Here is a 16,519-nt window from a genome sequence, read left to right as displayed (position 1 = left end):
TGGTATTTGATTTGCTATTCTTTGCAAGTGTACAATTTGTTGTACATCATTTTCACATTGTTTTGTTCTTGGATCCATATGTAACAATGATGATACATACCACGTAATTTCCTTTTCGGTATGTTTTTGTTCTCCCCCTAACATTGGGAAGATTTCCTCATTAAAATGACAATCAGCAAAACGTGTTGTGAACACGTCGCCTGTCTGAGGTTCAAGATATCGAATGATTGATGGACTATCATAACCGATATAAATTCCAACCTTTCTCTGAGGTCCCATTTTATTTCGTTGTGGTGGTGCAATAGGCACATACACCATACATCCAAAAATTCTCAGATGAGAAATGTCTGGTTCTTTACCAAATGCAAGCTGCAATGGGGAGTATTTATGATATGCACTTGGTCTGATACGAATTAATGCAGCAGCATGTAAAATTGCATGTCCCCATATAGAAATAGTGAGCTTTGTTTTCATAATCATTGGTCTAGCAATCATTTGCAGACGTTTAATCAATGATTCAGCCAATCCATTCTGTGTATGTACATGAGCAACAGGATGCTCAACAATGATTCCCATAGACATACAATAATCATTGAAAGTCTGGGAAGTAAATTCACCAGCATTATCAAGTCTAATTTTCTTGATTGTATAATCGGGAAATTGATTCCTCAATTTTATTATTTGAGCAAGTAATCTTGCAAATGCAACATTTCGAGTTGACAATAAACATACATGTGACCATCTGCTGGAGGCATCAATCAATACCATAATGGTCCACATGGTGGATGGATTGGTCCACAAATATCACCCTGAATACGTTCAAGAAACATTGGTGATTCAGTTTGGATTTTGGTTGGTGATGCTCTTATAATAAGTTTTCCGAGAGAACATGCTTTACATTGAAACTTATTATTCTGAAAGATTTTCTGGTCTTTCAATGGATGACCATGTGTATTTTCTATAATTCTTCGCATCATTGTTGAACCAGGATGTCCTAATCGATCATGCCAATTGATCAGTATTGAAGAATTATCAACTACCATGTTTGATTCAATTGGACTTATATATGTATAATGCAATCCAGTAGGTAGCATTGGTAGTTTTTCAACTACATATTTCTTTCCTGATTTATATGTGGTAAGACACATATATTTCTCATTCCCTTCATTCATTGTTTGAGTATCATACCCATGGGAATATATATCATTAAAACTCAACAAATTTCTTTTCGATTGTGGTGAATATAAAGCATCATTGATCAAAAATTTTGTACCATTAGGTAACAAAAATTGTGCTTTACCACAACCTTTAATCAAGTCTACAGGACCTGATATTGTATTCACCATTGTTTTTGTTGGTTTTAGTTCCAAGAAATATCTTTTATCTCGGAGGATAGTGTGCGTTGTACCACTATCAGGTATGCAAACTTCATCTTTGTTCATAGTATTTTCCATATTTGAACTTCAAAAAAATATGTAATGAAATAAAATTACTGACAATACATTTATAAAAATACAATACAATACATATGCCAAAATATAACACACGATAAAATATTATCATACAATTACATGAAAAATAAAATGTTTTACATATTTATTCCACCCGCAAATTGATCATTGTCTGAGAAATCAATCAGAAAATCTCCAGCATCAAAATGAGTTGAATTACTCAAAGGTTCACTGTTTTCAGCGAAGTTGGTCTCCTTTTCTTTCCCCTTTATTGATTCTTTATAAAGTTTGCAAAGGTGCTCAGGGGCTCGACAAATACGGGACCAATGTCCTGGAGTACCACATCTGAAACAAGAACTTTCAAATCTTTTTGGGACGTTCCTTTGAGATGAGTTATTGAAGTAACTATCTCGATTATTTTCAAAACCACGGCCGCGTCCACGACCACGACTATTTCCACGTCCCCGACCACGTCCACGACCACGACCACGACCTCGATTTCGTCCTCGACCAAAATCTTGTCTATGACTTTGATTTTGGTTGCCAGATTTAAATTCATTTTTGCTTACGACATTTGCTTCAGGAAATGCCGTTGAACCAGTAGGTCGTGCCTGATGATTTCTCATTAATAGCTCGTTATTCTTTTCCGCCACAAGGAGACAGGCGATAAGTTCAGAATATCTCAAAAATCCACGCACTCTATATTGTTGTTGTAGAGTTATATTCGATGCGTGAAAAGTGGAAAATGTTTTCTCAAGCTTTTCCAATTCTGTAATCTCGTGCCCACAAAATTTCAACTGCGAGATTATTCTATACATCGCCGAGTTGTAATCGCTGACTTTTTTAAAGTCTTGGAATCTTAACGTATTCCATTCATCCCTAGCGATCGGAAGTATAACTTCCCTTATATGTTCGAATCTTTCTTTTAATCCCTTCCATAAAGCCATGGGATCTTTTTCAGTCATATATTCACATTTTAATCCATCGTCGAGATGTCGACGCAAAAATATCATGGCTCTTGCCTTTTCTTGTGATGTGCATATGCCATTTTCTTTTATGGTCTCATTTAGACCTAATGACTCAAGATGCATTTCTACATCGAGAGTCCATGGCATATAATTTTTCCCAGTAATGTCAAGAGCGATGAATTCGAGCTTTGTCAAGTTTGCCATGGTGGTACTAAAAATCACGATGCATTTTATTAGTTAATGAATATTGCAATACAAAGTAATGGATAAACAACAAGTACAAGTATTCGTAAAAATAAAGAAAACACACGAGGAGGATATTCTCCGATAAATACAAGACTCGTGAGTATGATAACTAAAATAATTAAAAATAACCTTGCGAAAGTCATCTTCTTTTTTCTCCGAAAATTTGATGAAGAGTAATTTTTAGAGAAGAAGAGAAAGTTGGGGTGATTGAATGAGTTTGAGAGATCATATTTATAGGGCAAAAACTAGCCGTTTTGTTACCGTTTATGACCGTTGGTGAATAAAAGAATAAATGTATGTATTTGTATAATTTTATGGTAATAATATGGTATATATAATATTAGACATGTTTAAATAATTATATATATCATATCATAATATTATAACGACTGTCATAATTTATTTTGTTTAAAAACCTTATAGGCTTTTATACTTGTCGTATCCCTTGCCGGGAGTGTGGGATGTCGTCTTAACATCCTCCCAGGATTTATAACAAGTTTATGAAAAATTTATTTTTATTATTTCTAATAATAACATTATATTGTATATTAAATAAATACACAATAAACAAATAACATTAAAATAAATATAATTACTTTTGTTACCTTTTTCTTCTGTTTGGAGCTTGGAAAAATATGTAGGACTTTTAGAGCTTCGTGCTGATAACGTGTTGTGAAAAAGTAAAAATTTATGGTAAAAAGTAAAAATCTCAAACACTCAAAATTTACCAAACTACACACTTTATAATATTTTTCTCTCTACTCAATTGTGATTTTCTTCACAAATGAGAGATCTATTTATAGGAAATCTTTACACATAATCCAAAAATAAAATACATCATTACCTACATCATCACACACTAATTTTCAATATTCAACACCTATTTTTCAACATTCAACATTCACATTTTCAACACAAATATTTTTCACATTTTAAATAATATTTCAACAACAATAAATACTTTTTCAGACATACAATATATAAAAATGTAAGCAATATTTATTAGTTATATATTTTTAAAAAAATTAAAATTTTTCGGGTCAACTATGGTCAACCCAACCCGATCCGATCCGATCATTTTTTTTTCGAGTCAGCTATCGTGTCCAACATGATCTGACCTGAACCTAAAAACTCGAAACCCAAACCTAATTTTTTTCGAGTTGAACCGTGTCGGATTGATGGATCGTGTCTGATTTTGACATCTTAATTAGTATCTAAAAGAAAATCAAAAAATCAAGATAAGCATTAAATAATAGAATATCAGAAAACTTGAAATCCGATCCATCTTAGCACACATTGGACAATAATTTATGTTATCCATTCAATGATAAAACAAAGGGAACAAGTCCAAATATTGAAAGTCACAATAAGCCAAACTTCCTGTGAACAACATGTTTAAAACTTGACTTGATCTTGATTACAAATCAATCTCGAGAATTAATATTAATTTTTTTTTGAAAAAAATTAAATTGAAGTGTCCTTTTACAACAATTTTTGCATAAATGGACGAATATAATTAGTGATAATAAAGCTAACTTGTGAAATGCATTAAAAACGTGAGGAAAACAATAAGCGAGTCATCCAAAGTTGAAAATGTCAGTGCAATGTGGGGCGTACGTGTGTATTGTGCGTGTGGGCCTCGCTCACGCGTTTAGCGTAAAAAATCGCTTGGAATATTCAAACCCCCCATTTTTATATTGGCTCGCTAGTTTCAGCCCAACATGCCAAAAGCCCAAATCTTAATGTACTATTGTTTCAGGAGACATTTTGTTATATAAAATAGATGGATTAGATTGACAATTTAATTCATTCATGTTATCCCGCTCTGTCTAATGGTGGGTTGCAGGTTGATCCGTCCCAACTCGTCAAGTTGCACATACAAGTGATTAAGTCAGCCTCGTCATCTAAAATAAGTGTGTTATTCCTCATGACAAATTTTAGAAAAATACGTCTCGTCAACCTGTTTTGACATGTTTATACACAACTAATTCTAAGTCATATAATTGATAAGAGATGACCAAAATAGATTACTTATTAATCTATAATCCAGTGGAAAATACTATTTTGTCTCTACTCGAACATACTAGATGTTTCATGTTTGTATTTGGATATTTAGATTTTTTCTTTCGAAATTCCATTTTCCCCAATTTCGAAATTCCATTTTCCCCAATTACTATCATCTAATTATATATATATATATGTGTGTGTGTGATATAAAAAAAAATGAATACATACATATAAATATATACAAATAAATATATATATGTGTGTGTGTGATATAAAAAAAAATGAATACATACATATAAATATATACAAATAAATAAATAAATATATATATATATATATATATATATATATATATATACAAATTTGTTACCCTGCACACCAGGTGTGCAGGGTATCATGAGCACCGCCTACGTGGCGGTGCATGATTGGTCAGTTTTTTTTAAAAAAACAAAACAAAAAATTTTGTGTGGTTGCGGGCGTGCCACATAGGCAGGCGCCCACAGGTGTGCAGGGAAGAGGTGTGCAGGGTATCATTGCTCTATATATATATATATATATATATATATATATATATATATATATATATATAAATTAATATCACGCGTTAGCGTCAGAGGCCCACCAGAGACGCGACAAAGCCCTATGGCGGTTTGATATATTCCATTATCACCTCAAATGGGACCTATGCTTCCTTTCATTTGAATTTGCATTTTCATTTGAGTTTGAATTTGATTTGCATTTGCATTTCATTTTGATTTCGCTCGAGTGATTCAAAATGGAACCAGTAAGAAACAGAAATGGTGTGAGGTGGACTCAACCTTTTGAAGATTGACTTTGACTATAATGCGGACAAAAGGTTAAAGAAAGCAGCGAGAAGAAAAGTCACAATTTCCTTCTTCCTTCCTCATCTTTTAAGTTTTTGAACAATATATATACTTCTCCAAAGACTCGAGGTCTTTCACAAGATTATATACTCACCAAACTCACTTCAAACAATTCTTTCAAATTATTAGGAGTCTTTGTATTAAAGATCCATTTATCCTTTCAGAGGAAGGGAAAGGTATACTTTTTTAGCATCTAAAGACTCGATCTTTAATGGGTTTTGTGCTTATTTTATTGGTTTCTGGTTAAGGATTTTGGGTGGTATGGAGGGGCTTCTTATGTTTAATGAGCTGTTTGTAAGTTGTATTGCGATCTGGATTTTGAATAATGGGCTATTTTTCCCATGCTTACTTTCTTCAAAAATAAATCCTGGAATTTTAGATGGCTTTTCTTCTTCTTTTTTTTCTTCGAACTTTTTTAGATGGTGATTTTGATGATGTGGTTTTTTTTTGTTACCCATTTTATCGCCTGTCTGTGTTATTTGTTTGATAACGTTTCCTTAGTTGAGAGAGAGAATCTAACGACAGGCTGGCCGTATGGTGGAATGATTCAATTGATTTGTAAGGAAACAGTTGTGTTTAGCTTAGGAGATTCCGGTTAGGACGACCTTATGATCGTTGGAATAAATAAATATTATTAACAGTTTTGTCAAGATTTACATATAAGCAAGCAAGAGGATGTGAAGTTTGTTGTTTATCTTTCTTATATTCACGAGTCTCAAATTTTCTTTGTTCTTGGTATGTTTCAGGTTTGATGTGCACTGGTTCAAAGAGTAACATTTCCCCTTCTGGATTGGAAATGGAGGCCAAATTTCAAGAAAATATGAGAAGGATTTCGGGTAAAAATTGTTCAAACCTACTGGAATTGGCGGCTACTGATGATTTGGCTGGCTTTATGTATGAACTAGAAGAGATGGGTTCTGATGTGAATGGAGTAAGCTACTGGTATGGCAGAAGATTTGGTACAAAGAAGATGGGGTATGAAGAGAGAACCCCGATAATGATTGCTTCTTTGTATGGAAGTTTAGAGGTTTTGAAGTATATTGTTGGAACTGGAAAAGTTGATGTCAACAGAGCGTGTGGCTCGGATGGGGCTACACCACTTCATTGTGCTGCTGCTGGTGGTTCGTGGGCCTCGGTTGAGGTTGTCAAGTTCTTGATTGATGCTTCTGGGGATATCAATTCTATTGATGCCTATGGCAAGAAACCATGTGATTTGATTGCTCCGTGTGTTAAGTTCTCGAGTAATTCTAAGAGGAGAATCTTGGAAATGTTGTTGAAAGGGATCAAAATCGAGTCAAGTGACGAGGAGGAGGAAGGGAGTGAGATGCCTCGGGTTAAAGAAGGGGGTGAGAAGAAAGAGTATCCTGTTGATGTATCTTTGCCGGATATCAACAATGGGATCTACGGAAGTGATGAGTTCAGGATGTATAGTTTCAAGGTGAAGCCTTGCTCGAGGGCTTATTCTCACGACTGGACCGAGTGCCCTTTTGTCCACCCTGGGGAGAACGCGAGGAGGCGTGATTTGAGGAAACATAACTACACTTGTGTCCCGTGTCCTGAGTTCAAGAAGGGAAGTTGCGCGAAGGGGGATTACTGCGAGTATGCTCATGGAGTTTTTGAATCTTGGCTCCATCCAGCTCAGTACAGGACACGGCTTTGCAAGGACGAGACAGGCTGCGCACGAAAAGTGTGCTTCTTTGCGCACAAACCCGAAGAGCTTCGCCCTTTGTATGCTGCCACCGGTTCTGCTATGCCTTCTCCGAATTCTGTTTCAATGAATTCAGTGGACATGTCTACATTAAGCCCTTTATCACTTGGGTCGTCCTCTTTGATGCTGCCTAATGCTTCAACACCGCCCATGTCGCCCTCAGTGACTTGTTCATCTCCGATGAGCGGAAACATGTGGCAGAACAAGTTGAACCTTATAACCCCGCCGGCTCTGCAGCTTCCCGGTAGCCGACTCAAAACTACTTTTAGCGCACGAGCCATGGATTTGGAGGTGGAATTGCTTGAATTGGAGAAAATCCGAACGCATAACCAACAACGCCAGCAATTGGTTGAGGAGATGGCGAGCCTGTCTTCCCCATACCCAAGAAGCAGCGATTTAAAACCCACAAATCTAGATGACATATTTGGGTCGTTGGATCCTTCATTATTGTCTCAATTACAGGGTCTCTCACCAAAGAATTCTCCTAACAGTCATCAGATTCGCCAGAACACAAACCAACTACGAGCCAGTTACCCTTCAAACTTCTCATCATCATCACCAGCACAAAAACAGCCCTCGGCATATGGGTTTGACTCCTCTGCTGCTGTCGCTGCAGCAGTCATGAATTCAAGAGTCAACGCCTTCTCCAAACGCAGCCAAAGCTTCATTGATCGTGGTGCTGGAGTTGGCTACCGATCCAGCCTTTCCAGTTCTGCTAATTCTCCCAGTCCAATGCCATCAAAATTTTCAGATTGGAGCTCACCAGATGGGAAGGTGAACTGGGGTTTTAACGATGACGAAGTGAATAAGCTTAGAAAGTCCGCTTCTTTTGGATTTCGAAGCAATAATGCCAATGCATCTTCAGTCATGACTCATTGTACTGTAGACGAGCCGGATGTTTCTTGGGTTAATTCCTTGGTGAAAGACACCCCAACTGGTGGCATCGGCCCGTACGGTATGGAGCAAAGTCTGCATGGAGGAATTCATGAAATGGCATCGAATTGGATCGATCCATTGTACATGGAGCAGGAGCAGATGGTTGCTTAATCTGGTATCTTGCTCTAAGCTGACCTATACTTGAGATGATATTCTTTGAGATTTTTATTGCTAAACCATATCTTTTGGATTAGAATCTTGCAAGAAAGACTAGGATTATTGAAGAAACAAATTTTTCAATTATTTTTTTCGCAGTAATTTAACATTATACTATGTGATCCAGTCCCCTTGTATTCAAGAATTAATTGATGAAAGTTGTGTAATTCCTCCATTTTCAAGTTGCACGTGTAAGTATATAAGCATTTGGTTAATTTTTGAATGAAAAAAGTTTATACTCGTATGAGTTTTGCTGACATCCATTGTCGAACACACCACCCTTGTTAAAATATTCTCTTTTTCAAAATTTTACCATAAAAGCAACTCCCTATGTACTATTTGGGATTTGGATCCTCTACTTTTACGAGATGATCACATAATCATTTCGTTTAATCTGACAATTTTTTAAATTTATCTCATATGATGTGACGTACACAAGATGATCACGTGATCATCTCATGTAAAAAATACAAAGCATCAAATGCTGTTTTTTCAACATAGTAGAAGATCTAAATCCGTATTATTTGTGGGTTAGTTCCGATTCAAATGCATTGGTAAAATAAATATATTCTATTTATCACCGTTGGATCAACCTTCGATTCCAAGCCTAGAGTGGAATAAATCCTATATGTGGAGGTTTATTGGTCGAAACAGTGAGCCCCATCAGACTAATAATTCATCAGTCTTGATTTATTAATGGACGGCCGCCCTAACAACGACTTTATTCTCATCTCTCAGCCACACAACAAAGGATAAAGGATCCTCCATTATATTATCATCTCCTCTGGCTTTTATTTTTATATTCAGAGGCGGCTGAAGTTTCAACCCAATCTTGCCCATTTTCTTATAGATACAGCCCTTTTATTGTGTGGGTTTCTTGTGTGCTATTTGAAATTCTCAACCCCGGCAATATTTTTTGCCATGCTTTTTCCTTTGTTTGACATCGTTCCTCACTTAATTTATTCAACTATGCCCTCCCCGTCAACAAGTAGAACACCCAACAAAAAAAAAAAAATCAATGAAGAGCGCAAATAATAAAATATCATTTTATTAAGTTTGAGATATTTAGAGTAACTAGAAAAATGCACGTGCGTTGCACGTAAAAAACTAAACTACTGAAAATATATGTACGAAATTTTAATAATATTTAAATGAATTAAAACATGGTTATTAACATTTATCAACTGAAACAAACTAACCCATAAAAAATAAAAAAATCATGACCATAGACGGTATATAAATCAGAGAAAGTATCTTATCCACTTGACACACTTTCCAATATGCTTCTTGGTTGATTTTGACAACTCAACAGCTCTTTGTCGTAGTTTGTTATAACATAAATATAATTAATTTGATATGCTCAACAAGTATCTGATCGTCTTTAACATCTATTATGTTATTTACAATCCTTATCCGGGATCTGACATGCTCGTAGTTTGCTTCTTTATCACGACATTTTTTCGATTTTCTATATTGTTTTTATTTGATAATCTTATTTTTCCGACTATTTTTTTGTTGTTAAATGATTTTTCAGCTTTTGACAATAATCAACTATAACTCCTATGAAAAAATGCTTTTACTCGTGATAAGTTTTCACTTGTGACTAAAAGTATTTATGACCTATATATTCTTCAACAACATAACCAATGAATGGTGTTGCACATTCTTCAAATATTGTGATATTTGTGATATCATTTTTATATATTTAGTATCATATTATCAACATATAGCTATAAGGTTAATAAATTTTTAACAACTATTTCTCAATCAGTGTGAGAAAAATACTTGAATTTTTTCAAATGGCTATATCTTAGAATTGTGCCCTCATTTAATTTGACACAATTCAAGGAAGTCATCTTGATCGTCATTTTTTGGAAGCTTTGAAATAATGATTGCGAGCATCATGTCATGATGATGATATAGTTTCAATCTCATTTATTGCGTTTAGAACATAATATTATATTATTCATTGAAACAAAACAAATTTTCTTCTATCGAGTTTATATTTTGTTTTATAATATTTTATATCTTGTGGAACGATATACAAAATTAATTATTGTATTTTAAAAAGCTTGAGAAGAGATACGAATAATGTTATTAAGATATGCATATGAGATATCATTCAAATATATGTCAAAGTATTTGTCTTATTCAATATCTCATCTAATAATATAACCATTTAGATTTGATGACCATTTTATGATAGTCAAAATTAATTTGATGAAATATTGTAGAATTTTATTTGAATTTCAATATTTTGTTAAGTGAATTTATTTGACGAGGATTTTTCTATGCTACCATCATATATGTTATAAATTAGCTAGTTAGACACTTTGACTAAAAAAAGAGACAAAAACAATCTCGTATCACCTCGAAATATATCGAGATAAAATTGGAGAAAATAAAGTGAAACTGACTCAATGTCTCAATAAAATGCACAGAATTGATTTGTTATATTGTGTCAACAAAGTTTTAGAATTGTTCTCATACCATTATAAATAGAATGAAAATTATGCACAATTTGTTTTTCATGTATTTCTTTTTCTAAATGAATAATTTTTTTCTTTTTGAAAAAAACTATTTTATTGAGAAATATTGACATTTTATATGACATTCATATGTCGCACAACCATGAAGTAGCAACATAATCATTATATAACACTTAACGTACACATACAATTCTTCAATTCCTTCTTCATTATGTTTCGTTGAAATTTAAATCTGAATCATTCTTGATCTTAACATTTTGCTTTAAATATGATTTAATATATATGTATATGTTTCATGTTACTTAATTAGACCTAATTTCAAATATCTATAAAAAAATGTGCTTGAATTATATCATACAGAAATTAGGACATAGTATGTAGGACCGAACGCTTGCCGCTTTACCAAAAGCTATAGCTAGTAGTAATGGTGCAACTCAAATCTTTTAAATCGCGCAGCAGCTCAAGCACCATAGTTCGGCCGCTTAAGCAAGCAGGGACAATTATTGCATCCAACAATCTTCCTCCCAATAATTGCACTCCTTGCAATCAATGGGAATCGAACCCGTGACCTTGCCTCTGATACCAATTGTAAGACCGATCGCTTGTCGTTTTACCAAAAGCTATAGCTAGTAGTAATTGTGCAACTCAAATCTTTTAAACCGCACAGCAGCTCAAGCACCACGGTTCGACCGCTCTACCAAGCAGGGACAATTATCGCACCCAACATAGTAATACACAACATTATTTTTTTATTTAACATGTCTTTTTTTCATCAACTATGTTTGTCAAAACTTTTTTGTTCAAAATTTGACGCATTTCGTAGATTATATGTATGAAAAACCAAGAAATTATATAATTCATAGAAACCATTTACTATTCTCTTCGTAGAACAGAAGACTCAAAATACGTGGCTTTGATTGATGTACTCTCATATTTATTTTTATATAAACAACAAGACACATGATATAATATCAGAAAAATCAATTACCGCCAACAATACTAACCAAAACGAATAAAAAAATCATAACACAAACAACCTCGATAAGAAAAAAAATTATAACTCAAAGGTTAAAAATAATTTATTTAGTACAATAACAAAAAAATTGAAGTATATACGAGCAATAAAAACCATAAATCACTCTCAAATTAAATATTAACTCATATTATTCACAATTTGTATAAATTTTCCAATATTTTTTTCAAATAAAGAGAAGAAGCCTTATTAATGTCATCGTTTTATAGATATTCATTTCACTTCTTTAAAAAACACATGAAAAATGGTGCATTGAAATCATAATAAAACCATTTAGAAAAGTAGCCGTAATAATATAATACAAAGTCACACAATTTTTCTTAAACCATAGAAACATATTAGACTATTGACTAAATATATCTAGCAACAACAAAGCATGCGTTAACTTGTGATATAATTAAAATTTATAATCATGCATAATCATTGAATTAGAGCAAAATCGCATGTCAAAAATCTACTGGATATTATATATTTTAATAATTTATCCATATTTGTCGTTCACCAGAGGACTCTTAGACCTACCAAATTTTGTAGTTAACCTATTATTTTCATGATAAATAATATTACAAAAATAATATAATCGAGAACATAAAAACTCAAATTAAAATGCCTTCTATCAATTTAAGTAAAAAAAATTGATTAGAGAATATAATAATGTCGTAAAAAATTTAAATATTGATTTATAGACAGAAGTTTGAAAATACATTTGCCCAATAAATAAAAAATGTTATCTCTTGATATTATGAGACATAAGGTAAAAACGAATAAATATTTCAATCTTTTTAATATTTTCTAAGTCACTTCAAACTAAGTAATCTAAGCAAACAGAAAACATGTATTATGTGTTTAAAAATTAACAAAATATCTCAACAATAAAAAATTGAAAAATAACCGTTTTTGTTGGATATTTGATTTTGTTTTCTCTTTTCTTTGTGCAAACAAACAAATCACATAAACAATGCAAACACAATTACATGATCAATACAAAAGACATATAACAATCAAACATGTTAACGCTAGGGTAAAAAAAAACTCCTCTCATTGCAAGAACACAAAATGATCAAATGGAGCATATTATTTAGTAATATTTATTTAGCAGCATTTATAAAAAAAAATTGACTAAATAACTTAAAAACAATGTTTGAAATCACTTAAAGACAAATATTTCTCTCAATCACATATCTTTATTGACACTTAAAGAGTCTGAAAATATTTTTATTCTAAATGGGAGAAAGAAATTTTGTATGAGATTAATATTTATAAATAATTTATTTTTATTCAATTCGAATCATTTCCCTTTGTCTTCCTGTTATTATTTGATGGCAATGTATAAATTTAAGTAACTAAAATTAAATTTAAAGTAAATTAAAATAATAATTAGTTTGATTGAGTTAAATACACTATTAATGATCTTATTAAACTAAGAAAAAAAAATGAATTAAATAACACCATTAATATGACAAATTGTAAAACAAAAAAATAATATAATAGTAAGCTAACAAATGAAAGTCATATACTTAATAGATTAATAATAGATAATATATCATTTAGTAATATGTATTTAGCATCATATATTGAAAATTGATTTAAAAAATATATATATTAATGATTATTATTAAATGAAGGTCACATTCATATATTTATATTAGTATAGATTAGTATAGATAGATATAGATTATTTGTAAGGTTTTTTCACAAAACAAATTTTAATCTCGGCTATTGAATTTAAAAGTTTAGTAATTAGTAATTAGTAAATAAATAATAAAGATAAGGATTAAAAGTTTATTAATTAGTAAATAAATAATAAGGATAAGGACAAAAGAGTAAATGCATAATTGTAATTAATAATTAATAATAAGGATTGAATTTAAAAGTTTAGTAATTAGTAAATAAATAATAAGGATAAGGACAAAAGAGTAAATGCATAATTGTAATTAATAGATAATAATAAAGATAAGGACAATAGAGTAAATTCACAATTCAATCTGTATATTTATATATATATAGATTATCTTTGATGTCATAGTCTGTTTTAATAGTAATTATATATATATATATATTAATAAAATGTTTAAATTTTAATGCAAGTTATATGAGTATAATGGATAGAGTTATTGTTTCTTGAGGTTTAAGGTTAGTCCTCACTATTTCTTATAATTATATTTTGATCCTGAAGGAAAATATAAATCAAATGAATTATAAAAAATATTATACAAGCACACATCACGTGTATCGATTTACTAGTAATAAATTAAAATGTCGACTTATAATGCAACTGACATTCGAGATACAACCACAACAAACTCCCACTTCAGTTTAAAAAATAGCCAATTAAAATTGAAAATAACTTTTAAAAGCAGTTTTCTAAAAAGTTGTAGGCGGGACGAGACCACATCCTACCGCCTAGACGCTTATTTTTGTATTTATCTAATAATTTATTTATATTAGATTCAAACTCAAAATCGACGGTACATCACTTAAACGCCTGTATGCTTATTTTTGTATTTATCTAACAATTTATTTATATTAGATTCAAACTCACAGTATATCGCCTAACGCCGTCTAGGCCTAGGTAGTACCATTTAGCATATGGTTTAAAAGTAACATGAGTTAGTGGGCCCCGTCTTCTGCCTGAGTTTGGTCCAAATAATGAAGGCCCGATGGACTTGTTAAATATCATACTGGGTTCGTCAAGATTTGGTCGTGGGCTGCTATTGGGTTACCTCAAGTGTGCTGAGATATATAGCAGCTACTCTCGATATGTTTATGGAGTAGAAGTATGCAAGCTACCAATCTTGGCTACCTATGAAGTTTGATAATCGCTTGTAATAAACAGCTCTTTAGCTATGCTCTCAGGTCTCACATTCTCTAAAGCTGGGTCTAATATGTATGTTTCGGCTGTGTGCGCGTGTGGGAATTTGCAGTTGATGCTTGTGTGAATTCTTCGGAAAGTTTTTTTGTTTTTTGTTTTTTGGTAGTTTCTCTGTTCTGATGGGAAAAAAGAAGCCCTTTTGGTTCATTTCTTGGAAAAGAAGGTGTTGATTAACTGATTATGAGCGAGATGTAACGGCTGTTAATTGTCATGCTTATGGGTTTGGTCTTCTCGAATGTGTTTTTGCGATTTTATGTCTTTTCCAGGTAGAAGAGTGGGAAGTTATCTTCAAACTAGTCTTTTTACTAAGCCGATATGCACAGGTATTCCAGAATATTAGTGGCATTGTTATATTATTCAGTATACAACGTTCCAAAAATATGATTCTTCATATGGTGCAAATTTTATCGGGATGATTCTTTGGCCCGACTCAAAACGCTCCATCCCACTTCTTATTGCAAAAGAGATTTCAAGAGTGGCTCGAGGACACGGAGCTGCACCTGTTGGGGTATTCGTAGATGATGACGCAGAAACGACATTAAGAGCATCTGATGAAGCAGAACTTGGATATGTTCAGGTTAGCTCTTTCCTCCATCATTGCCTGTATTTTAAACTCGTATTACCTTTTATTTACTGTCTAATGCCATCTGCAGCTACATAGAAATGGTTCATTGAATGATTTTCAGATTGTGGCAAGAGAGATTAAAGTGATTTTATGTTCTTCACGCGAATGATGGTGGTGATCTTCTGAATTTTATAACTGACGAAGAATGTCCTCTTGTTGATTGGGTTCTCGTGGATAGTGCTAAAGGTGGAAGGTACTAAACTATATTCATGTATATATTTTTAGCCTCACTATTTCCCAGCTATTTGGCTTTGACCTCATTTTATTTGTTATGAAGAAGCAGTGTTTTTTCTTTCAAAATGTTCGTGCTCTTTTTCGAAGTCGCCTTCTTGCAGTTCAGCTATTGTGTGCTTTATGTTAATGTCCAATTTCATTGTTTCTAATTGTTGATGAATTCATGTATGTTTTACGGTGTTTGGGAGTTAGACTGGCAGCCATGGCTTAGAATTTTCTTTGCATGCTTGCAGTGGTAAAGAGTTTAATCGGTCAAAATTTAAGCTGCCACCGATTTCGAGCAAAAAAGGGATGGTTCCTTGCTGGAGGAGTTCACCATAGGAACGTATGCGAAGCACTTTCTATACTTAGACCACACGGAATCGATGTAAGCAGTGGCATTTGTGGTCCAGATGGCATACAGAAAGATGAGCTTTCAAATATTGTCATTCATGAAAGCAGTCCATTCAGTGCATTACTGACCGACAATGTCAAAAAATGGTTATCCATCTTCTGTTTTGTAATTTGAGAACGCACTTTTAAGATAAAATTAGTACAGTGTAGTTGATCAACGTACAAAAAATAGCAGATGTAAAATCGACAGATATATCCGTAGCGTGTCTTCATCAAGAACATTGGAAAACTGATGCTGATAATTTTTTGATGGATTGCTTCTATTTTTCTTGTTGCACATCTGTGAAGCATACTAACTTTCTGACTTGCTCCTAATTTGTTATTATCATGTGTTACATAAATTTAAGTTTATTTTTTTTGCTATATGTCCAAACAATACACTCTTTTTTACCCAAAATCATAAATACATGTTCTGCTCTTATTTATATGGGGACGGAATCTGCTTAAGAAATTGTCGCAGACAGCAGCTTCCCCATAGATAAATGTAACAATGGGTGAGCTGCATTGAATGCCTACT

General features: G+C 32.8%; 1 protein-coding gene and 1 pseudogene across 1 annotated transcript; both read left to right on the top strand.

The window, feature by feature from the left end:
• The first annotated feature begins 5,482 nt into the window (after window positions 1–5,482).
• On the top strand, window positions 5,483–8,613 carry LOC140805278 (zinc finger CCCH domain-containing protein 29-like). Its single transcript, XM_073161533.1, has 2 exons — window positions 5,483–5,732; window positions 6,303–8,613. Exon 2 carries the CDS (start codon window positions 6,308–6,310, stop codon window positions 8,309–8,311), a length of 2,004 nt encoding a protein of 667 aa, XP_073017634.1. The 5' UTR covers window positions 5,483–5,732; window positions 6,303–6,307; the 3' UTR covers window positions 8,312–8,613.
• Window positions 8,614–14,538: 5,925 nt separating this feature from the next.
• On the top strand, window positions 14,539–16,271 carry LOC140804517 (N-(5'-phosphoribosyl)anthranilate isomerase 1, chloroplastic-like; annotated as a pseudogene).
• The last annotated feature ends 248 nt before the right edge of the window (window positions 16,272–16,519 follow it).

Source organism: Primulina eburnea, chromosome 11 (genome assembly GCF_022965805.1).
Source record: "Primulina eburnea isolate SZY01 chromosome 11, ASM2296580v1, whole genome shotgun sequence".
Taxonomy (NCBI): domain Eukaryota; kingdom Viridiplantae; phylum Streptophyta; class Magnoliopsida; order Lamiales; family Gesneriaceae; genus Primulina; species Primulina eburnea.
The sequence above is the reverse complement of the archived record's forward strand: the minus strand, read 5'-3'. Positions and strand labels throughout refer to the sequence as shown.